Source organism: Alternaria infectoria (assembly GCF_024043175.1).
Source record: "Alternaria infectoria strain BMP 0036 chromosome Unknown scaffold_11, whole genome shotgun sequence".
NCBI lineage: Eukaryota > Fungi > Ascomycota > Dothideomycetes > Pleosporales > Pleosporaceae > Alternaria > Alternaria infectoria.
The window spans coordinates 45,544-67,131 of NW_026250700.1; the positions used below are offsets into that span (position 1 = coordinate 45,544).

The following is a 21,588-nucleotide window of genomic DNA, read 5'->3' on the forward strand; positions in this document are numbered from 1 at the left end:
AAATCTTAATCACGCATTGCGCTGCAAACATACAAGAACGTGTACATTCTCAGAATTCCATTTCTTTCGTCTGATAGGGCATAACCGCATAATTACTCTCACTCTACGGTCCAAGTAGACGAGTCGGCAGATCGTGACTTCCCAGCCTGGATCTCCCCTTTCCACTTTGAGACGACCATTGAACACAGTTCAGGCAACATCTGCTTTACTCGCTTCGACCCTTCCCGCAAATTGTCAGACTCCCGGACGACATCCTTGCCGGCTACATTCTTCAACACCGTCCCATACCAGGCCACCACCTTCAATCCTGACCGCTACTTGCTTCTAAAGTCCGTCTCTTCAACATGGTCAAATTCTACCCGTCTCTCAACGAGAACCACATCGACTTCATCTCCAGTCAACCGCTCTTCTTCGTGGCCAGCGCTCCTTGGGCTGGAGATCACGTCAACATCTCGCCAAAAGGCCATCCGTCAAGAACCTTTTCTGTTCTCGGCCCGAACACCGTCGCCTATCTGGACGCAACCGGCAGCGGTTGTGAGACCATCTCTCACGTCTACGAGAATGGCCGCGTTACCGTGATGTTCTCTTCCTTCGGACCCTCGCCACAGATCATGCGACTGTTCTGCAAAGGAAGGGTAGTCGAAAAGTGGGACCCGTACTACGGGCAATTGCGCGCTAAGATGGCGTCAGAGAACGGTGATGAGGTTGATGTCACGGGCGCAAGAGCTATCATTGTGCTGAAGATCCAGAAAGTCCAGACCAGCTGCGGATTTGGAGTGCCTCAGATCGATGGCGGAAAGACTGCAAGCACAGAGGAAGCAGCGGGTGACGCAATTGCCTATGTGGACCACGATCATGAAGACGGCGAAGAGAACGGCTTCAAGCAGCGGGATACCATGGACAACTGGGCGCGAAAGCAGCTTGAGAAGCAAGAGCTCGCCGACTACCAAAAGCAGTTCAACCACCGCTCGCTTGATGGACTACCGGGTATGATGAGCGCGCGACGATCGCATGACGAGAACATCGCTGTGGAGGACACGAAGGCGTGGTTCAGGAAGGTGAGCAGGCAGCAGGATGCTGTAGCTCTGGGTGTTGGCTTGGGCGTTATATTGATGCTGCTGTTGAGTCTTGTTGGTGTACTCAGCATCAAACCGATCTTCTTGCAGCACATACTGAATGCGCAACGAAGGCAATTGGGCTTACCGGAGGATCATTCGTGGAAGAGCGAGCTTTGAGTGGATTTGGGCTTGTCGTCGCATCGCATCGCAAAAGCTCAAAGCGGTATTCCATAGACTCAAATTTTCCAGTAATGGAGAATGGGATACAGATCTACTCTCAGTTCATATCTCCATATTTCATAACCTTCCGAGGCACAGTTGTTTGCCAAGCATGCACCGCCACAGGATTGTGGATTCAGCCTTAGGCGTCCCAGCCGTAACCTCTTTCATGAGCGCTAGTCCTCCGTCCATCCCGTCTCCTAGGTCCGCGCGCTATAGATCAATTCTATACTTAAGCATACTCCACTCCCGGGCAATGTCGAGGTTATACATGTGACAAGTACCTAGGTACCTGACCGTACAATGCGCCTCCTCCACATTGCCGACGATGAACGCCTCAGCCTGGTGGAGTTCATCGAAGATGACATACCACCATACGCTATCCTCTCACATACCTGGGGCCCAGATAGCGAGGAAGTCAGCTATCGCGACATGATAGATGGGACTGGAGAACAGAAAGAAGGACATCGCAAGATTCGTTACTGTGCAGAGCAGGCTTTGAAAAACAATCTAAGATATTTTTGGGTCGATACATGCTGCAGGTAAGTCATTGATACCTTCGTTAAGATATGAACTAACGGGATCGTTGATAGTGAGTGTTTTGTTGCTATTATTACAAAGTAGCTTGCCGCAAACTTTGGCCTTGTACATCCGCTAATAGCTTCATCATCTTTTACAGTCGACAAATCCAGCAGCGCCGAGTTAACAGAGTCAATCAATTCCATGTTTCAATACTACAGACAAGCCATCGTCTGCTACGCGTATCTCGAAGACTTCCCCGAAGGCGCAGTACTCAAAGGAGGACTGTCCCAATGCCGATGGTTCACCAGAGGCTGGACGCTACAAGAACTGCTCGCCCCAGGCATTGTCGAGTTCTACGCCCAAGGATGGAAGTTCGTTGGAACCAAACACGAGCAAGCGGCCGCCATATCTCGTTTCACCAACATACCCGAGTCGGTGTTGACGCACGCGCGGAGAGACATCATAGCCGAGCAATCCGTGTCTGCTCGCATGTCATGGGCTTCACAAAGGCGGACGAAACGGAAAGAGGATATGGCGTACTGCCTTCTTGGTATATTCGACGTTAACATGCCGTTGATCTACGGCGAGGGTACAAAGGCGTTCCGACGTCTGCAACAAGAGATCATCAAGCGCGACAACGACCTCAGCATCTTCGCCTGGAACAGCATGTCGGAAAATCAGAACAACGACCTGGTCGAGATATTCGCCAGCTCACCGGCTGCTTTTGAGGATGTATTTGCCGCAAGCGTCCACAAACACCAACTGGCCGAGTTCTCCGTCACCAATCGCGGCCTCCTACTTGGCGGCGACTTTGAGATATACGGCTGGTACGGTGAGCGCGGTTATACCGGCATTCCGAAACACTACGTCCTCTTGGTCGGGGAATCGAAGAAAGACGACAGCAGTATAGGAATATTTCTCCGGAAATGCGGTCCCGGGCTGTTTTGCCGCATTGGCGGGTTGCCTTTGGCCAGGCTGCCGAATAAAATCATCACATACTCCGCGCAGGAGCTCATGAATTCAGTCTACCTTTCAACGGATGCCTTCCTCAAACACTCGATTACCCGCCTGGTGTCCTTCCGTCACGATGGCCTGCATATTCCCGTCCAGGAACATCTCCGAATGCGATCGGTGGCCCCGCTGCATGCATGGGATCATCTCGACAGGACTTTTCTTGTTCCAAAGGCCTGGGACCAAAATGTAAGCCAGCTGGTACTGGCTGCTCAGTTCAGCGTAACGATTGCGGGGTACACAGCCGAGATAGTGGTTATCTGTCCAGCTCATAAAGACAAAGCTCCGATAGTATTCCTCGCGAAAGATTATCTTCGCGAGACGAGATTCTTATTCACAGACAAAGCTGGCAAGGAGGGTATTTTCTGGGAAGACTTGGTGAAACTATTACCCAAGCTCCCGTATCTGAACAGCGGGCATGTTTATGTCAAACCCAAGCATGCATTCAAGATTAGCGTCAGTTTGCAGACGACCACAATCGATACCGATTGTGGCCCGATCAGCGTCAGAAGCCTGACCTCGTCAGTTACATCTGTATAGAATAGACTCGATCTCAGTCAATGCCGACATAGTTAGAGCTCGCCACCAATGATGACACAACGCAGACTTGACTCCGACTGACCACCGTATGCATCTGAACAGCAACCCTGGGGAGCAAATGAGGCTCAGATGCCTGCAAGCCTGGTAGGTGCGAGAACATCCTGCATCGTCATGTTCGCGTCCAAGCCAATGACTACGATGAGCGCAATATCACTCAAGCAACGAGCCTACAAGCAACCCATATCGTGAAAGGAATACGCCACATCCGTGCATTTACTGATCCACAGTATGCGTCCGTTCCGAGGTCAATTTACTGTTTCCGGAAACGCAACTCTGTCACTTTGGCACTCCATCACTGTAGCCACAATTGACTGTTAACGGCCGTTTGTACCCCTGACACATGTCGCCTAGATGTGCGCATGTTCGCGGTCGTGGGCTAGGAACTTGTATGCCTCCACGCCAACCTAGGGAAAAACTGAACAGCCTAGAGCCTACGTTGACTTTAGGTTACCTCCTTTGCAAGGTTTTGGGTCAATGTAGTCTGCAGACCTGTTCAGTTTTTCCCTTGTATGAGGTGCCTCCCCTTCCCGCCTGTCGGAAGAAAGGGGTGTACAGTAATACTCGTGGCTTGATTGGTGCGCGTGTTCAGAAGAGTGGAGGTAGCCCCACACCCCGCAACTCCAAGACCGGCGCTTCTCGTCACTCCCAGCAACCTTGGAACGCTTCTATTGCGCGCAGCTGGCTTCCGGCTATGTTTCTGAAGACATCAGTTGGCTTTGTTAGAGCTCACAGGCATCGTTGTAACGTTCGCTCTCGTGTCTAGCACCCACATGCTAATAGCGATTGAGATATAAAGGCCCATAGCAACTTGAGAAGAGCGCGATGGCCGAGCACGGCTACTACCCCATGCTCATCCATGCTCGATAAGCCCGTACTCTACGTGTCGCCCGTACAACACCATGTCTAATCAGTCGCGCTACAGACCGGGCCGGTGCAATGCTTATCTGGAGCAAACAAGGGGCACCGTTTCCTAATCAGCTTGCCGGCCGATAGTCTCTAGCATGCAAGAGTTCTACATAAAATAGAAGCGTATCATGAACGGGATTCAGTAAAAGTTTTGTGATGGATTACTCGCAGACTAAAGATACCAAAGACGCCAAAGTGAAGGACACGGAGCATGACGGTGGTGAGGACATCGCGATCGGATCGCAGGAAGAAGTTACCGATTACGACTTTCTGCGATCTTGGAAATGGTCGACTTTCTACCGGAGCGTGCTATTCCAGATGGTGATGTTCGGAGCGTGAGTAATCCTCTCAGAGACTACCATCCGGATGCTGAACATGATTAAGGCTTTCCTTGGTTGGCCCAGCCATGGGCGATGCTATATCCAATCTAGGAGGAGGCGGTTTGTCAACGCCATGGCTAGCGAATCTTGCAACCTCGTTGAGTTACGCCATGAGCTTCATCAGTACTATCCTCGGAGGCCCCATCATCAATAGGATCGGGATCAAATGGGCGTGCTTCATTGCGGCTCTCACGATGCCCCTCCAAGGATCTGCGTACTATGTAAATGCTAGATTCAGCGTCGACTGGTACCTCATAGCCGCCAATGTACGATCTACACTCATCATACAAGGGAAACATACTGATGGGGCCAGGTTATCAACGGTCTAGCGGGTGGGCTTCTTTACGTCGGCGAAACGACAGCCATGCTATGCTACCCAAGGCCAGAAGAGAGGGGGTTATACCTTGGTAAGCACCTGTGTGCGACGTGGAGTATGATCATTTCACTAATCTCTGACAGGCATCTGGTCGGCTATGCGAAGCTCCGGAAGCTTGATCGGTGGTGCGATCAACTTTTCCACGAACTCAGACAGAGCCTCTGCTGGAGGCATTGCATGGGCGACATATCTGGTCTTTGTTGGATTCGGTACGTGACGGATACTAGGCATCTGCTCTGAATGCACATTTACTAACCAATAGCAGAATGCACTGGAGTTCTTTGGGCGCTGTCACTGTCCCCCACACCCCGAGTGCGTCGCCGCGATGGCAGCAAGGTTCCCATGTCAGGCAGGGTCACTTGGAAGCAAGAATTTGTTTCTCTGTGGAGTACTCTACAAAGCAACAAGGTCTGGTTGATCTTTCTGCCCGCGTTCTATTCTTTCTTTTACGGAGGGACGATGGGTACCTATCTCTCGCTACACTTCTCGGTCCGCGCACGCGCTCTATCATCTTTTCTTCTCCGTAAGTATGCATTTTGGGAACCACCGACTACATACTGACCAGTACAGCCGCCATCACCATTCCGTCGGTTGTCATATTCGGCAAACTTCTAGACAGCCAGCGGTGGCCCCAGCGGCCCAAAGCATGGGTTGCATTCTCGCTGTGGATTCTGCCACAAACCGGTTGTTTCATCTGGGTCGCTTTCGAGTACCACTACCTCGGCAATAAAACGGCGCTGGATTATGGATCGTGAGTTATCCTACCGAGGCAGGCCCCAGTGCGACCTAGACTGACTTCAACGACAGAGAAACTGGCAGATGGGCAAGGGCATACGTGCCATACCTTATCATCTTCGTGAGCGGCTACTGGACGCAATTGACACTATACTGGATTCTCGGCACATTCTCCAACGACATGGGTGATTCTTCACGGGTGGCAGGCTTGTTTCGCGCGTTTGAGACGGCGGGCCAGGCAGTTTCCTATGGTCTGAGCTCGGCGAGTGGCATCGCTCCTGTGGTCCCGATATATGTGAACTGTGGTTTGCTGGTTCTCACTGTGCCTAGTATGGTCATGTTGATCACTAGGATGCCTAGGAGGCCGTTGAGTAACGTCACCAGCGAATGAAGTTTGTGTCGTGTGTGATGGCTCTCAAGAGAAGGATTGCAGACGCATGTGCCGCGAGCTGGAATTCGGGGCAACGTCTTCGGGGCCCCGCCGTGGATAGCAATCACAAGTCGTTCAAATCATCTATCATGACACAAGTTGTGCCTTCACTGTAAAGTTGTGTTCTTTCAATCGAACTGTTTTCCTATAGCTGTTCACATCACTCCTTCTCTAGCACTCGAGCAGCCATTGCTGATGGATATTGTCCGGTAGAATTGCTCGATCATCTCGCATCTGATGCAGCGCTGTTGGCGAAAGATAAGACCGGAGGGCTTTTCCAACACTTCCGATGCTACCACACGGAAAGAGAGCTTCAAGACCGGGTTGTACTGCTCTGAACGGGTGTATGCTTGCTGAGCGGCAAGGCCAACTGGGTCCTTATCGGTGACCGGACCGGCGACCGGCCCGGTCGCAATTGCCTAACGATCACCGCCTTGCGCAGCCACTTGAAGCCAAGGACCAACGTTCTGGGCTTACGCATCCTATCTGTCTGACTAAAGTACGCAAGTTCTCGGGTTGGGTACAGTAGAAGCGAACCTACCCTGTGAATGACTAAGCGTGAGTACCTACATAGCCCTACTGGCACGTAGGACAAATCCGTAGAACTACCACGAATACATGCACACGGTTTACACACTACATCTCCAACATGTCTTTTCCTGGTACCAGCGTCAAACCCTTCCCGGTGGCGGATGCGGTCCCCTCCTATTGGAGAAAACAAGTTGGGCCCATCGACAACCATCGCAGCACTGAACGTCTTCCCACGCAGGCCGATGTTGTAATTGTTGGTGCGGGGTATGCTGGGGCATCGATCGTGCATCACATCGTCGAAGAGTGTGTGCGTCACGACCGCCCAATTCCATCAATACTTATCCTTGAGGCACGTGAGGCCTGCTCTGGTGCTACTGGACGTAACGGTACTTTTCATATTCCCTTGAGTTCCTAGTTCAATCTCGCACGTGCTAATTCCAGATAATAGGCGGTCATTTAAAACCAGATCCTTTGTCAAGAGCAGCCAGCGTACTGGAGACGCATGGGAAAGCGGTTGCGGAACACGTGGCTACATTCGAGGCCCGCCAGGTCGACGCAATCAAAGAACTTGTTCGGCGAGAAAATTGTGACTGCGACTTCGAAGAGACCAGGGTCACCGATGTCTGCCTTTATGAAGCCGGTCGCGATAAGATCGCAGCTGACATTGCGAAAATCGCTAAAGCGGGTATCTCAACTGCGAAAGGCATAGATTTCACTTCAGGCAGCGAAGCAGAAGAGGTATGTAATGTTTGGAGATGAACGCCTTGATATGATTCAGTGACTTGTTTCTTTGGAGAGATCTGACTAAGCCCATAGGTTTCCGGCGTATGGGGTGCAAAGTCTTGTCATACATATGGCGCCGCTCGTCTGTGGCCCTACCGACTTGTGGCGCACTTGCTAGGGAAAGCGGTATCTATGGGTGTCAACTTGCAGACACATACCTCAGTAACATCCGTCTCGGCAGCCGATGGAGGCACAAAAGATCATGATTGGGTCGTGAATACACCGCGCGGCTCCGTCACAACCAGCACTCTCGTCTATGCTACGAATGGTTACACGTCTGCCCTCGTACCGGAGATGAAGGACAAGGTGGTCCCAGTGAGAGGCATAGTAGCGCGCTTGGCGGGCGAAAATGCACCAAGAATGACTGATAGCTATATGATGCGGTTTTCCGACTATGAGTACGACTACATGATTCCTCGACCGGACGGTAGTATCATCGTCGGGGGCGGAAGGCGCGACTACTACAAAGACTTGGACGAATGGTTTGATGTATCCGACGACAGCAGACTGATGGATGGCGCGCGGCATTACTTTGACGGTTACATGCAACGACATTTCCGCGGGTGGGAGAATAGTGGTGCACACACAGAAGAGCTCTGGACCGGTAGTAAGTGTCATGCCTGCACCAACGCCTATGATCGAATGTTTAAGAGCTGACTCATCTTCTTACGTCTTAGTTATGGGCTATTCCAACGACGGGTTCCCCTATGTTGGGCCAGTTTGCGGCAAACCCGGCCAGTATATGTGCGCAGGATTCAGCGGGCACGGTATGCCGCAGATCTTCTTCTGTGCAAAAGCCATTGCTTCCATGGTCATCACGGGTGACGCAGAGAATGTGGATCTTCCTGTGCCGTACCGCATCACCAGGAGTAGATGGTACCAGCAGAAAGAACATGTGTCTCTCAAGATGTGGCAACAGATAGCGGAAAGCCAGCCTGCTCAAGCACGGTTGTGACCATGAGATAAGACGAGTTGGGACCTGAATTGTCCACTCTTGCAATGCGATGAATCATCCACTGACTTTTACGCGCACTCTGTTGGCGAAAAGAGTTGAATTGATGCGCTTCATCGCTCATACATTGGCGATTCTAGCCTGTGCAGAACGTCACTTCGGTAACCATGAAAGGCTCTCAAAGAACTCCCTCTCTGCGTTACCATGGTCACCAAAGTCTGAGGTGAAGAACGCCTCGCTTCCATCCGAGTTAAGTAGATCGAAATCGAACGGATAGCCATCAAGGGGTACATAGCTTGGCATGGTATCCACTGTTGCATCGGTTCTGTTAGGTGTTATCCTTGGGCCCTGCGCCGTTGCTGCCTGTACATTTGCATGTCCGGATGCTGGAGGCCCAAAACGAGGGACTGTGGACTTTTCTGCTTTCTTATACCAGTTAAGAAGACCGTTGTAGCCCTCTTCAGCTGCATCATTTGCTTCCGTGACCGCAGGTTGACTGGGTAATGGATTGAAAACGTGAAGTCGATGCAGCGCCGCTTCCAGTGTCTCTAGGAGCGACACTTCTGAACGCGCGGAATCGCCCGCCGAAGCCATCTCTCTGATCGCCTGAAGACCTACTTGTAGGGTGTTTGCGAACTCGTTCGTCCGGTAACATATGCTATAGGCGATCAAGACCAGCAGGGACGCGCGGCAGGAACTGTATTCGGCATATGACGACTTTGCAAGGCCCATGTCGCCCGTCTGCATGATTTGACATGTGCTGATAACTTCCTTCGCGGCCGCAACGCAGTCCTGGACCAAGAAGTCCCACTGTGAGTGGGACTCGGATGCTTTCCTCTGGCGTACTTCTGGGGATGCGGCATTGGCGTCCTTGGAATGTGCATTGGTCCGCGCGTGACGGTGCGCGAGGATAAAGGGTCGTCCGATAAACATGTGCAAGAGGCAGCACTCCAGTCGAGAATGGATCAATGCGCGAGCTTTTGGTAGTTCTGCTTCGTGGTTCGCGGGTGGCGATAATACACCCCCGCGAGGAGGCGACCAGGGCCCTCGCAGATCCGCCTTCATGCGCTTGATACGGTCCAAAATCACCCCGACTTCAGCGTTCGCACATGTGCGGAGACACGATCTAGCAATACATAGTTAGTTAACTGGGTTCTATTTCTGTGTATTAACAAAGTCTTGGTCTGGTCTTACATTTCGTGGTGGAAGGCTTCAGCTTGCCTTGTGAGCTCGATCGACTCCAGGAGACCTTGAGCATTGAAATGGTCGTCATCCATGAGGTTTGCTTCAGATCTCTGGGGTAGATCTGCATCGATGTCGGATCGTACTATGGATATTGGGCGGCCGTGGTATATACCAATTTTTCTAGTAGGTCAAATCTGTGAGCAGGAGGACGAGGTGGTATCGGACAGTCGAGAACCAACAAACCTTTCCATGCAGTACGCTGTCCACCAAATGCGACGCCTGATTTCCTTGGTCCTCGTATCAAGGACGTTGCGCGAGACCTTTCGGTGCATTCCGTTTTGTATGGCTACCTTGATAGCCAAGTTTAAATAGATGTAACTCAGCCCAGATGCATCAATGGGTAAGGAATATAGGCCGAGAAGCAAAAGTGCCTGGACACTGAGCAGCGAGCCAGCGTGGATGACCTCCGAAAGCAGCTTTGCTACTTGACGGTAAAAGCCGGATCCAATCTCGAGCTCCCAACTACTCTGAACTTCGGAGTCCGTTGCAACGCGCGTGCTGCAAGTCTTGTGCCGATCTGGCGACTCCAGATGGACGTATTGAGTTCCGACTGCCAGCACCATCAGTACTACACATATTGCAGTGACGTCTTTGGAGCGTAGTGAGACAGGGTTGGTATATATGTTGTCTAGGATGTCGTCGAACCAGCGTCGGTCTACATAGTAGTAGACGCTGGTGGCATGATTGAAGAAGACATTGGTCAAGAATGTGGCAACCGGTCGGGGTGGCACAACAGCAAGGACGTCCGAGATGGAGGTCGAGGCTGGATCTGCCTCGCCGACGCGAATGAAATCTGGCACCCGCGTTACGTTTTCCGAGTTCTGACAGAGATGGTGAGCAAACAGGAATAGACTAGGCTAGCAGTACGTACCTGCACATTGGCTTTGGCCATAAGATCGTCTATATTGCGTTTGATGTGCATGGAAAAGTTCCAATGAGAGAACTCGCCTGAGTAATCTGCACAGCGACAAAAGCTCTCGTCAGTGTGCCTGCGAAATTACGAGGGGATTTACGAAGCACATACGAACTGTCGTGCCATCTACGCGGTCAATAGTACAATCCTCGTCTCCAATATCAGGGCTGTCAGACACTTGGGCATTCACCGACAGCTCGATAGACTCGGGTACGACCGCGTTCTGATCGCGTGGTGGAGTGGGCGAAGACAGAGAATCGCACGTGCGTTGTAAAGAGACGATATCCAGGGCGAGATTGGGGAAATGGTGTTTGATTATGAATTCCATGCATCGCATGCGGTCCATCAGCTCATTGGGCGAGGCGGGAAGGCCCGGTCCTCGCTTGTCCACTGCAGCAGGTGCAACATTGTATCTACACGGTCGGCGCAGATGGCGGCAGCGTCTACACGGTGTCCCATCCTCACATTTCTCTTTGAGACGGCGACACTCATCACACCTATGCGATGCTTGTCAGCCAAGACTCTACCTCGCGTTCCTCGGCGAGACAGTGGTGGGTCTTACGCGCGAACTGCTCGTTGTCGTTCTTCTGCCGCTAGATGACGCTTCTTGGTGGGTCTTGGAGGCTCGACGTCCATAGCTCAAGCTGACTAGGTATGAGCTGAAGGGATTGAGTTGGCGGAAGGGTTTTGAGCATACGTCGTGAGTTCACAGCTGTCAACGACGCCCCCTCACTGAAGCGCGAGCGATAAGTCAGCCGAATGACGCGCAATGCAGCGACGTTGAAGCCGTCCAGCCTCCTGCAGGAACGCTCCGCACAAAGCTTGTCCGTTATCGGTTAGTAGTAAGCCCGGCTTATCACATACGGCGATACCCGCATCCTCACAAAAGATAATGGCGGACCTCGGGCAAAATGCTGGGAGCGGGGAAAGAGCATGTTGAAATGAACGTTCTTTACTAATGTCATTACGGGTTGGAATAGACGCAGTAGTACTAATGTCATTGAGACTTCTCTACAATCTGCTGCGCCATCTCCATGAGACCTCCAGCCACCACCTCTAATTTCACATCACTGAAAACGTCGAGACAAGCTTCCTTCTCGTACACCGAGCTCCATGCTCCACGAAAACCGACTTTTGTGGCCGCTGCGACATCCCACATGTGCGCGGCAGCGAACCATTTCACATCGTTCCCTCCAAATCGATTCCATACAGACTCATAGGCGCGGAGAGCGGGTTTAGCCACACCGAGGTTGTCGCAGCTGACGAAATTTTCCAGCGGCATGTCTACACCGGCGCGCTCGAAGTAGCCTCTGACTCGTTGGACATCCCCGGTGGTGAAACACCAGACGGTAAAGCCGTTGTCGCGCAGCAACTGGAACGTCTCCCGGCAGCCAGGTCGCAGCTGTAAAGCGGAATAGCCTTCGATGCACTGTTCCCGCTCCTCTTCGGTGGCTACAGCCCGAGGATCAGCGATGCCACAAAGACTAAGGGTGCGGTAGAATAGTCCTCGGAGAACGTCCTTATAAGGCTTGTAACTTTCGGAGATGGACAAGAAGGTGAATTCCAGCTCAGCAGCTGTCTGCCAGGTGTACCCGAAGTGTTGCGCGGTTATGTGGTGCTCGCGAAGTTTTGCACCCAAGACTGAGTCTATGCGTTCGTAGTAGGCGTCGAACGATACGCAGGTGCCGACGACGTCGAACACGACATGCTTGAGCGGCTGTGTCATTTTGACTGTCGGTGTGGTGTGTGATGATCGAAGTCAAGGAGCTCGACAGCGGTTGATGCAAGATGTGTCGACTTGGCACAAGGAGTAAAAGACCTATGAAGAAGAGGCCCCTGCGTCGTGCCCATTACTCTCATGTTTTGCGATCGTGAGTACCTGGGTAACGTGCCAGTGGATGATAGAAGGCCGGCCCGGTCGAGGTGACTGCCGCAGCGCTCGGACCAGGTGGTTATCGATCGCGACCGGATCGCGACCGGTTCGCTTACCCGGTTCTGCCATTGACACACAAGTACCTAGGTACGATAACGATGAGCAGTAGTTTCAGCAGATTCCGGACCGGTGTCATTGTCTCTCGAGCTCGAACTTTCTAGATCGAAGTTGTAAGCTCCCGAGGTCGATGACCGGGCTAATTACGATACCCGGTCGATTTGCGAAATAGCGGTGATGGACTACAGGTATGAAAGCGTGTACTATGTGTACTACGTGCCTGGCGAAACGTGCTCTCTGTCCGGTCGTGAAAAGTAGACAATCGTTCTCAATTTCTCAACATGGTTTTACCAACTGCCAACCCCACCAAATCCTATTGGATCGAGGCTGCGAAATCGCCGTTGCGCAACTTCCGCTCCAGCGAGGCGTTGCCAGAGGAGACCGATGTGGCAATAATCGGCGGTGGTTATGCCGGCGCGACGACCGCGTACTGGATCAACAAAGTTCGTGACCGCACCACAATGAGTTGTCCGCTCATTAAATCTGACGAGTGATTAGTACACAGAAAATGCTTCCAGGCAGCCTCATGTGACTCTGCTAGAAGCTCGTGACATTTGCGGAGGTGCCACCGGACGCAATGGTAATGGCACTTGCATCTTGCCCCTTGGAGAGATATCTAACAACGAACAGGAGGACAATTGAGGCCACATGCTTATTCCCGCTATGCGAAATGGTCGAAACGATTTGGCCCCCAGGGTGCCATGGACCTTATCGAGCATGAGATGGCTCATTTGCCGGCATTTAAGAATCTAACTGAGGAAGAAAACATCGCGGAAGAGGTTTGTCTCAAGTTCGGAGAAACGTTCGATGCTGCCATGACCGATGAGGCCTGGACGAGGCTCAAGGGCGCACTTGACGCCATGCGAAGGGATCATGGCGACGATCATGAGATCGTCAAAGTATGCAGAGTGATCGAAGACGCACACGCGGCGGAGGAGTTTACGCAGATGAAGGGTGCTCTGGCTGCAGTGGTGCATCCTGCAGGGCAAATGTCGGTTCTCCTCGATTGTACTACTCCCAAGCAAACCTACTAACTTCGTCTCAGATGGCCATACAAATTGGTGCACGCGCTTTTGCGCATCGTTCTACAGAAAGGCAATCTTAATCTGCAAGCTCATACTCCAGTCACGGATGTTTCAGCGCGAGACGCCGAGGGCTGGATCACAGTCAAGACTGAGCGCGGAACCATTCGTGCCAGAACAGTCGTCCACACGACAAACAGATGGGCTTCTCATCTTCTTCCCGAGTTCAATAACCTTATCTTGCCCGACAGAGGGGCTATTGCCGCGATCAAAGCGCCTCCGGGATTCATAAAGCATACTGGTGCCCAGCATTGGGACTCAATGGTCAACGTAAGGCTTACAGATGCTCTCTTCACAATCGATGACCCGCTGACGAAGACAGAATTACCATCTCCAGCTCCCTCCACCCTACAACACTATCATCATTGGAGGAGCAAGGCAGCTTCTTGTCCACAAGCCAGGAGATTGCTTTCCCAACGATGAAGAGCATAAGCAGATTGACGGAGCAGCTGCATTCTACGAATCTTGGGGTGCCTCAGACGTCGCAGGCTCGCCGGATGAAGTGCCCGCGGGACTCAGCAAGGAAGTCAACGAAGGCGGCTGCTGGACTGGAAGTAAGATATGTCATATCAGTGAACTTGAAGTACATTCGGCTGACTGAATAGTGCAAACCGAATCTGCAGACGCGTTTCCGTTTGTTGGTACGGTGCCACAGCGGCCGGGTCACTTTATTGCCGCCGGATTCGCGGGACACGGTATGCCTCGTGTGTTGGGTTCAGCTGCTCACATCACGCCTCTTGTTCTGGAGTCGCTTGGTGTTGAATACAGCGAGCCCCTCATTGCCGCTTCATTTCCTCCACTGCCCCAACCGTTCCGCACCACCGCTGAACGGATCGAGAGACTCCAGGATACGAGCCTCAGTGTGCTCGCTGAGGAGTACAAGCAGAGATGTGGGGAGAGTGCGCAGAAGCCATTTTGCAATACTGCGAGGGTCATGACTGTTCTTGGGATTCCTCCTTCATGGGATGATGGCCAGCAGGTCATGGCTCAGCTATGATGTGAATGTTTGTAGTTAAGAATAAAGATCCGCGTATTGTACAACCTACTACATGTGCTAGCATATACTATCCTCTACGCTCGCTCATCGTATACAGTGACTTGTCAATGTCTTAGTGCGGTGTTGCCATAATCCACGCGAGGTAGTGCACAATCATGCATTGCTTAATTTCAGCCAAGATTATATGGACTAAACTTTGTCAAATTCGCACATACGACCATAGGATCTTGAACTCAGCGCTTCCCGTTCGCTCAGCGGTACTTAAGCAAGATACCGGCCTATTAGTAGCTTCGTGGGTGACCAGAAGCGAATCCAGGCTGTTGTATGTATTTTGACTTTTTTTTTGCCCATCTTTTTTGCTGGCTCAGATAGACAGCGCTGACGAAACCCTGCATCCCTGTTATCGACACTGTTGTGCTACTACTGTACTGGACATGGTGAATGCTAACAACTTCGATACGACAATGCTATGACAGTCCTGTGTCACTGGTCTTTACCCCCTCACTAAGCGCACGACGTATCCGCGAAGGGTCGCTTCTTTGCTCTTGCTACGGTCTCTTCTGTTGTAGTTTGTGCCCATGAACAACCCTACTCTCATATACCCAGATAATACTTCCCTCGCTCGTATGCATAGAAGCTGACAGCCGCCATGGGAACAACCTTAACATAGCCAATTGTCAATCCTACAAAGAATCCTTTGTAACCCCTCTCCATATATATCCTCCTTGTGACCTCTGGTATACTGAGCCGATGCCCATCGCCAACCACACCACCAACTTGCATGCGTCGCCGTATGACTTCCAATGGGTATGACACAGTTTGTGAAAAGAAGCCCGCGATACCGCCGCTCGTCAGCTCAGCCCAGTACCGCAGTTGTGCGGGTTTGTGACTCGTTGTGCTCGACTCTTCGCGTGAAGTGTTGGGTAACGTGGTATACGGAGCGAGGACGGGTATGCGCAAGAGATCGGACATGGAGTCGTGGGCGAGGAAGGAAGCGCCTGCGTAGGGTATCATGCCGAGGAGCGTAGGCGTGAAGCCGCGGAAGAAGTTGGAGAGGCCAGAGCGCGGGGTGACCTTTTCGACGACGTGTGTCGCAGTTGCGGTGATGGGGTTCTTCGGTTGCGATACGCGTGGTGCCTGCTCGGCGTAGATTTTGCGCACGATGGTTGCGAGACTGCTGCGGCCTTGTTCGCTAGTTTCGAAGGCGAGTCGCACCCGGATGACTTCTAGTGGATATGTGAGGAAGACGCTCATCATGCCTGCTAGACTGCCCGAGAGAAATCGTCGCGTGGGTGTTTCCTGCGCCTGGTTCTTTATTATGCGGCCGCGTATTTGCTCGTAGGCGAGGAATTTGATGCCCGCGTAGGGGAAGATGCGGAGGAGGGTTGCCGAGTGGCCCTTGAAGAGCCCACGTACGCCGGTGCTGGCGTAGATGTCGCGGATGGCGGTCGGGAAGCCGCTCCAGGAGCCGGCGTACTTTGCGAATTGGGGGTTGCGGGTTTGGAAGAGGATCTTGACGCGGTCAAGGGGGCCTACTACTGTTTTCGCCTACAGGTCGTCAGCATTTGTGATTGAGAAGTCTCTCCACATCTAGAGAATTGGCTTGACGTACAGCACACCCGGCGAATCCCCCTGCCAGTCCACTCTTGATCAGGTATTCCATGCTATTCCTGTCCATCTTCTGCCTCTTCGGCTCCATATTTGCGCCTCCCTCCTTCTTTGCCGACACGGCGGCGTCATGGTCGGGTATTGTAGTGCCTGCGCTGGTTCTTTGCGCCGCAGTCGTGGTCATGATATTCGATTTGCTTCCGTCATAGCGGAGGAGATCCGTGGACATTCCAGAACAGACGTGCGTGGGGTTACCGCGACATGAATATCGTGTGTTTGCGCTTCCTCAGGTGTCGTCTCTTCGCGTGGCTATGACAGGACGCGTGTGCTGGAGGCGGGGCGTGGTCGCGTGTGTGTGGATTAGAAAGCAACGCCGCTGTGTGGTTTGGTGTTTGAGATGCCGCGATGACGTTTACCGAGGCTGATCTGCTGCTTTCGGCCGGTACTTCGCCCACACCATTCATCCGACGCTACCCTTCGGAAATGGTTTCCATGCAACACCACGACAACATCACGAGATCTCACATCAGATGTCTACGCAAAGCGTGGCCATGGTAGCAGGCGATGATTACTTGGCGTGTTGTTTGAGATTGCAAACGAGAAGCAGCGATGACGTAAGACTATAGAATTGGTAGGAACTTTCCATTACTCTTCTCTCTCTTCGATCATCTCTCATCATGGCTTCGTCAAATCCAATTATCTACCAGAATGCGGAGGTGGACGTCATATTGATCGACATACCGACGTCAATCGCAGCAGCACAAGGCGACCGCGAGGGAGTGCTACTCTCTACTACGCCTTTGGAAGCGCCCATCGAACCGAAGGAGGACTACCGACCCAAAGCGAAGAAACCTAGAGCGAACGAGAATCAAGCACAAAGCGCGGTGAACACGCAGCATGTCGAACACCGTAGCCCGTCGCATGCTACAGTGGCAGAAGCCTCCCAACACGACTTTCAATCTCTGCATCTTGATGACCTGCGGTACAAGGTTCTCGCTGAACATGCACTCCGCCAAATCCGCGCACAAGTCACAGGGTCATGGTGCACACAACGCAAGTTGATGACCCAGAAACCAGCCTGCGGGGAAGATGGAGCCGCCATGGATGTGGATCAAATTTCCGAAAAAGAGCTCGAGTCTCGGATGAAGGAGTGGGCTTCATGGAGCGAGAGCAAGGAAGACGATACCGCATTCAATCTGCAGCAGATGATGGCTTCTCTCGGCGCGACTTCCGAGGTCGCAGAACCGGCCACTGTGGCACCAAAGTGGATGATGTCGTACCGCCCTGCACGTGAGACTGCAAGTAGTACACAGGTCGCTGAAACGGTCTCGCCAGACGCACAACCCGAACCATGGACAGGCGCCTTCCACAACTCCAATCACCACTCCCTGTCGCTATCCATCACCGAGAACACGTCGCAACCTGCTCAGCTGGGTCATGAGTATCGTTTCACAATACCACCCCGATCCACATTCTTCCTTAGCGATTCCGCAGCATCGGATGCTTTCCGTACCTCATTCCGTGAGCTTACAGACGAGTTTACCCTTCCACGACACTTCGACCTCGTACTGCTGGACCCACCATGGCCCAATCGTTCAGCCAAGCGGAAGGGCGCGTATGAACAAGTTGGCGGCATGCCGTACCTCAAGAAGATGCTGTTGAGCATGGATATCGACAGTTATCTGGAACACGCTGCGCTGGTCGGCGTCTGGATCACGAACAAGGCAGCACTGAGAGAGCATGTGCTGGGGCCCGGCGGACTCTTTGAAACATGGAACGTGGGCTTGATCGAGGAGTGGATATGGATCAAAACAACAACCAAAGGCGAGCCCATGTTCGACATTGATAGCGCCATGCGCAAGCCCTATGAGATTCTCCTGCTAGGTCGCGCAGCACCGAACTCGTGGACGACAATGACACACGCGCCAACAGTCAAGAGGAGAGTCATTGCTGCTGTGCCAGATATCCACTCACGCAAACCGTGCTTGAAGCAGTTACTCGAACCCTTCCTGCCGGATCCGACTGATTACAGCGCGCTTGAGGTCTTCTCTCGGTACCTTGTCAGTGGATGGACGTCTTGGGGTAACGAGGTACTGAAGTATAACTGGGATGGTTACTGGGCCCCGGCCTGAAGCACCGTGGCCTCTACGAAGTAAGGTTTCATCTTGCTGGCACATGGCATATGCAGTGGTAAACAGCAGTTGAGGGGTATGCGTGGGAACCCTTAGCTAGTTGGCCCGGACGACCATGATCCGTGTGAGTGTGCGTTGTGCTAGAGCTCTGACCTTGTGGTTTCTGAAGAGAGCATATCATCCATGCACTCAGTCAAAAGACGGGATAGTTATTGTAGTATAGTGTGATTAGAACGTAAACACAGATCATCCGGGAAGCTACTCATCCGTGGATGAAGATCTACATCACAGCGATATCCGATTATCCGCCGTCCATATCTACACCCAGTAAGCACACGTCTCAACACACACTCAAACACAGCCATATCCACAGATCAACAGGTATACTCGAAGCAGTAACTGCCGAGAGCCTTTCCTTCCTTTTGCGTCTCCACCATGACGCCATATCCCCACCAGCTTCTTCATACAGAAAACCGCATCTCAAGAAACCGGCTAAGAAGAGATCAGGGTCTTGACAAAACCCACTCTATCTCCACCGTATACTGGAGAAATAGATGGAGCAAGAGGCAAAAGTGTGTGGACTGTGGAGTCACGTACCCACAGCTCCACCCCACCACCACAACCCCAAATCCCACCCCACGTCTCCGAGATAATGACTGCTAACATTCTCGGAAAGCGGAGTATTCTACACTATCCTGACCAAGCTTTGTAAAGCTGTTGCACCCCATTTGTTAGGCATTCGGCCATCAAAAACATGGCCAATGCAAGAGATATCCATCGTTTGTATGTCCAAATTGCCCATAGTAGCACGGATAATGATAGCACGAGCCATAGTGAACCGAACAGAGCCCCCGTCATGATTACTGCGATTCCGCGTATCGAGCAGTCTGGACAAACAAATTCATAGATGTAATCCTTCGACCACACTGCGCAGTCGAAAATATTATCATGGAAAGCCAGTATCGCGCATAAAACCATAGACAAACTGATTGAGGTCGATGCGGTGTCGCGGAGACATTCTGAAAGCGACTTTCGCTCGTAGCGTTCATCTCGGGCGAGACACTGATAGTACAGGAAAAACTGCCACTCTTTATGTTGTTGAAGAGTCCATACGCATCGTTCCTTGTTGAGCCGGCGCCACATCTCTGTTATTTCTTCTGTGGTGTGATAATCATCAGTCATCGCACGGAGCGTCGTAGACCGTGACATTGTTATGACGCCAGGCGAACAGGTCGGGTCTTGTTGCTCAAATGTATCGCTTGAGTTGCGCTGTAGAAGCCATTTATTAGTGACAGTAAAAATCGACAAGCTCATGATAGCAAAACCCACCTCGCGATTATTATATGTATTAGTTACAATGTGCTCGAAAAGTACAAGGACGTGATGGGGCGGACGAGGGATCAACAGCGAGTCGGCGGGGCTGTAGGGCGGCACGCACAAACAGTCTCGAACGTGAGGCGAATTTACATGTCAAGTTCGGCGGGGCGTGGGGAATCCGCAAGCGCCCTCCGCCCTCGTGATGTGATGGGCACACTGTGTGTGTGCCCCGCGTGGGGTCCATTGGGGCAAAAACTAAGACAAGTGACATATGCACAACATCTAGACTAACTGGCATCACGCCTTATCGAGTAGGCGAATGAGCGGAGGGGTGCTGCCGCGCTGTGAACTCTGTGCCGTGTGGAAGGAGAGTTAGGTAGTGCTGGGTGAAGCGCCTTTGTCGCTGTTTTTCACAGTGCATGGCGGGAGAGGGCTGCGAGGCAGAAATGCACCGCTCGGTGGATTTTTGTCTACCTCGTCGAGTAGGCTGCAAACTTGCTTTACGTTGGAGGGCAACGCCGATGAAGGACGTGGAAGAGCAAAGGGTCAGGGCGTCTTGTAGGGCTCACCCATCTCATAGCCCTGCTTTCCCGCAAGTATGCTGTTCATCTGACAGATGCATACCGACTCCGACTACGGAAGTCGAAGGATCGGCATACTTGCATTCAGGTGTCGCACTGCATGAAGCACAAGATGGAGGTGAGCGGTGTTGGGACGCGGTATCCAGGCGGTGAGTCACCGCTTTGAGGGTTTCCTTTGTCTACAGGCTTGATCTGGTGTTGTTGGATTTGTTGCGGTGGGCTAGAAGGACGCTGTGTAAGCCTTATGGTGTGCAAGTTGCTGGGGTTGTAAGGCTGGGTGGTGGATTGCCTGGTATGCTGAGTGGTGACTGTGCGTTTGTAAGAGAGCCTTGGAGAGGTTTCGCAGATGTTTACCCCTCCATCGTGGGATCTGCATTTGTGTAACGAACGTCGAACAGATGTCGCAAACGTGATCAGATATGGCGAAATAGATGTTCCGTGCAGTTTGATCGTCGCGGTATGAGTGCGACGATATGACTATCGTGTTACATCCAGTCGCGCCTGCCAGATCGATGTAGTCGCATGGCCTACTGCAGCGCCAACGCGAGAAGTCACTCCCACAGCTCCCGCTGCAACGAAATGTTTCTGAGTACGTATCAGTATTTCCGCCTTCCACGGGTCGACAATTCGACAAGTGATCTCGCACCAGTCTAGCATGTGCATCCCGACGTCCACTCTCCATGCTGCAGGTAATTCTCCGCTCAACATCAGCCACCGGAATTTCTCCCCTCATCTCTAAACGGAAGAATTCCAACCGACCGCGACTAAAGACTGTGTACTCTACACAACCACGGATGATCTCTGATAGAAGCCACCTTACCTGCCTGTCGAGTACCTAGTGACATGCAGCCTCGATGCAGGGCGATGGCTGATCGCAACGGCGGTCTAGGCTGCGAGATTCCCATGGTACATTTCATTCCTGCCAAACAGCTACTGCCGGCTACACTTCCCAAAGAGGAAAGTGCAAGCAGTCTGGTAGTGTTTGCAAGATGGCTCTGGATTGCTGGGCTTGCGCGTTCGATAGCGAAGTAATAGTGCAAGGCCTGAAATCTGTGTTTTCTTCGCTTGAACCGTTCGTACCGCTCAAACCGCGGCCGTATTGATTTCTTCACCATGGATCCACTCACCGCCACTGCACGGTATTGTTGCATGAGCTGAAGCGACAACACCTGCTCCACAGCCACAGCACCCGGCCGGTTTTCGCCAGCACCCATGAATCG

General features: G+C 52.3%; 8 protein-coding genes across 8 annotated transcripts; 5 read left to right on the forward strand and 3 right to left on the reverse strand.

Moving 5' to 3' along the window:
- Window positions 1-344: 344 nt before the first annotated feature.
- On the forward strand, window positions 345-1,235 carry J4E92_006895 (uncharacterized protein; the record flags this gene model as incomplete). Its single annotated transcript, XM_051498260.1, has 1 exon — window positions 345-1,235. The coding sequence occupies one exon, from the start codon at window positions 345-347 to the stop codon at window positions 1,233-1,235; it is 891 nt and encodes a 296-aa protein (XP_051351194.1).
- A 765-nt stretch (window positions 1,236-2,000) lies between these two features.
- On the forward strand, window positions 2,001-3,350 carry J4E92_006896 (uncharacterized protein; the record flags this gene model as incomplete). Its single annotated transcript, XM_051498261.1, has 1 exon — window positions 2,001-3,350. One exon carries the CDS (start codon window positions 2,001-2,003, stop codon window positions 3,348-3,350), a length of 1,350 nt encoding a protein of 449 aa, XP_051351195.1.
- A 4,333-nt stretch (window positions 3,351-7,683) lies between these two features.
- J4E92_006897 (uncharacterized protein) lies at window positions 7,684-8,506 on the forward strand (the record flags this gene model as incomplete). Its single annotated transcript, XM_051498262.1, has 2 exons — window positions 7,684-8,158; window positions 8,229-8,506. 2 exons carry the CDS (start codon window positions 7,684-7,686, stop codon window positions 8,504-8,506), a joined length of 753 nt encoding a protein of 250 aa, XP_051351196.1.
- Window positions 8,507-8,656: 150 nt separating this feature from the next.
- J4E92_006898 (uncharacterized protein) lies at window positions 8,657-11,297 on the reverse strand (the record flags this gene model as incomplete). The annotated part of the gene is made up of 6 exons (XM_051498263.1): window positions 8,657-9,629; window positions 9,698-9,868; window positions 9,914-10,569; window positions 10,620-10,705; window positions 10,773-11,158; window positions 11,224-11,297. 6 exons carry the CDS (start codon window positions 11,295-11,297, stop codon window positions 8,657-8,659), a joined length of 2,346 nt encoding a protein of 781 aa, XP_051351197.1.
- Window positions 11,298-11,658: 361 nt separating this feature from the next.
- Window positions 11,659-12,387, reverse strand: J4E92_006899 (uncharacterized protein; the record flags this gene model as incomplete). The annotated part of the gene is made up of 1 exon (XM_051498264.1): window positions 11,659-12,387. One exon carries the CDS (start codon window positions 12,385-12,387, stop codon window positions 11,659-11,661), a length of 729 nt encoding a protein of 242 aa, XP_051351198.1.
- Window positions 12,388-12,932: 545 nt separating this feature from the next.
- J4E92_006900 (uncharacterized protein) lies at window positions 12,933-14,730 on the forward strand (the record flags this gene model as incomplete). The annotated part of the gene is made up of 6 exons (XM_051498265.1): window positions 12,933-13,094; window positions 13,150-13,231; window positions 13,282-13,642; window positions 13,697-14,003; window positions 14,056-14,287; window positions 14,339-14,730. 6 exons carry the CDS (start codon window positions 12,933-12,935, stop codon window positions 14,728-14,730), a joined length of 1,536 nt encoding a protein of 511 aa, XP_051351199.1.
- Window positions 14,731-15,324: 594 nt separating this feature from the next.
- On the reverse strand, window positions 15,325-16,567 carry J4E92_006901 (uncharacterized protein; the record flags this gene model as incomplete). Its single annotated transcript, XM_051498266.1, has 2 exons — window positions 15,325-16,278; window positions 16,343-16,567. The coding sequence occupies 2 exons, from the start codon at window positions 16,565-16,567 to the stop codon at window positions 15,325-15,327; spliced, it is 1,179 nt and encodes a 392-aa protein (XP_051351200.1).
- Window positions 16,568-17,015: 448 nt separating this feature from the next.
- On the forward strand, window positions 17,016-18,470 carry J4E92_006902 (uncharacterized protein; the record flags this gene model as incomplete). Its single annotated transcript, XM_051498267.1, has 1 exon — window positions 17,016-18,470. The coding sequence occupies one exon, from the start codon at window positions 17,016-17,018 to the stop codon at window positions 18,468-18,470; it is 1,455 nt and encodes a 484-aa protein (XP_051351201.1).
- Between the last annotated feature and the right edge of the window lie 3,118 nt (window positions 18,471-21,588).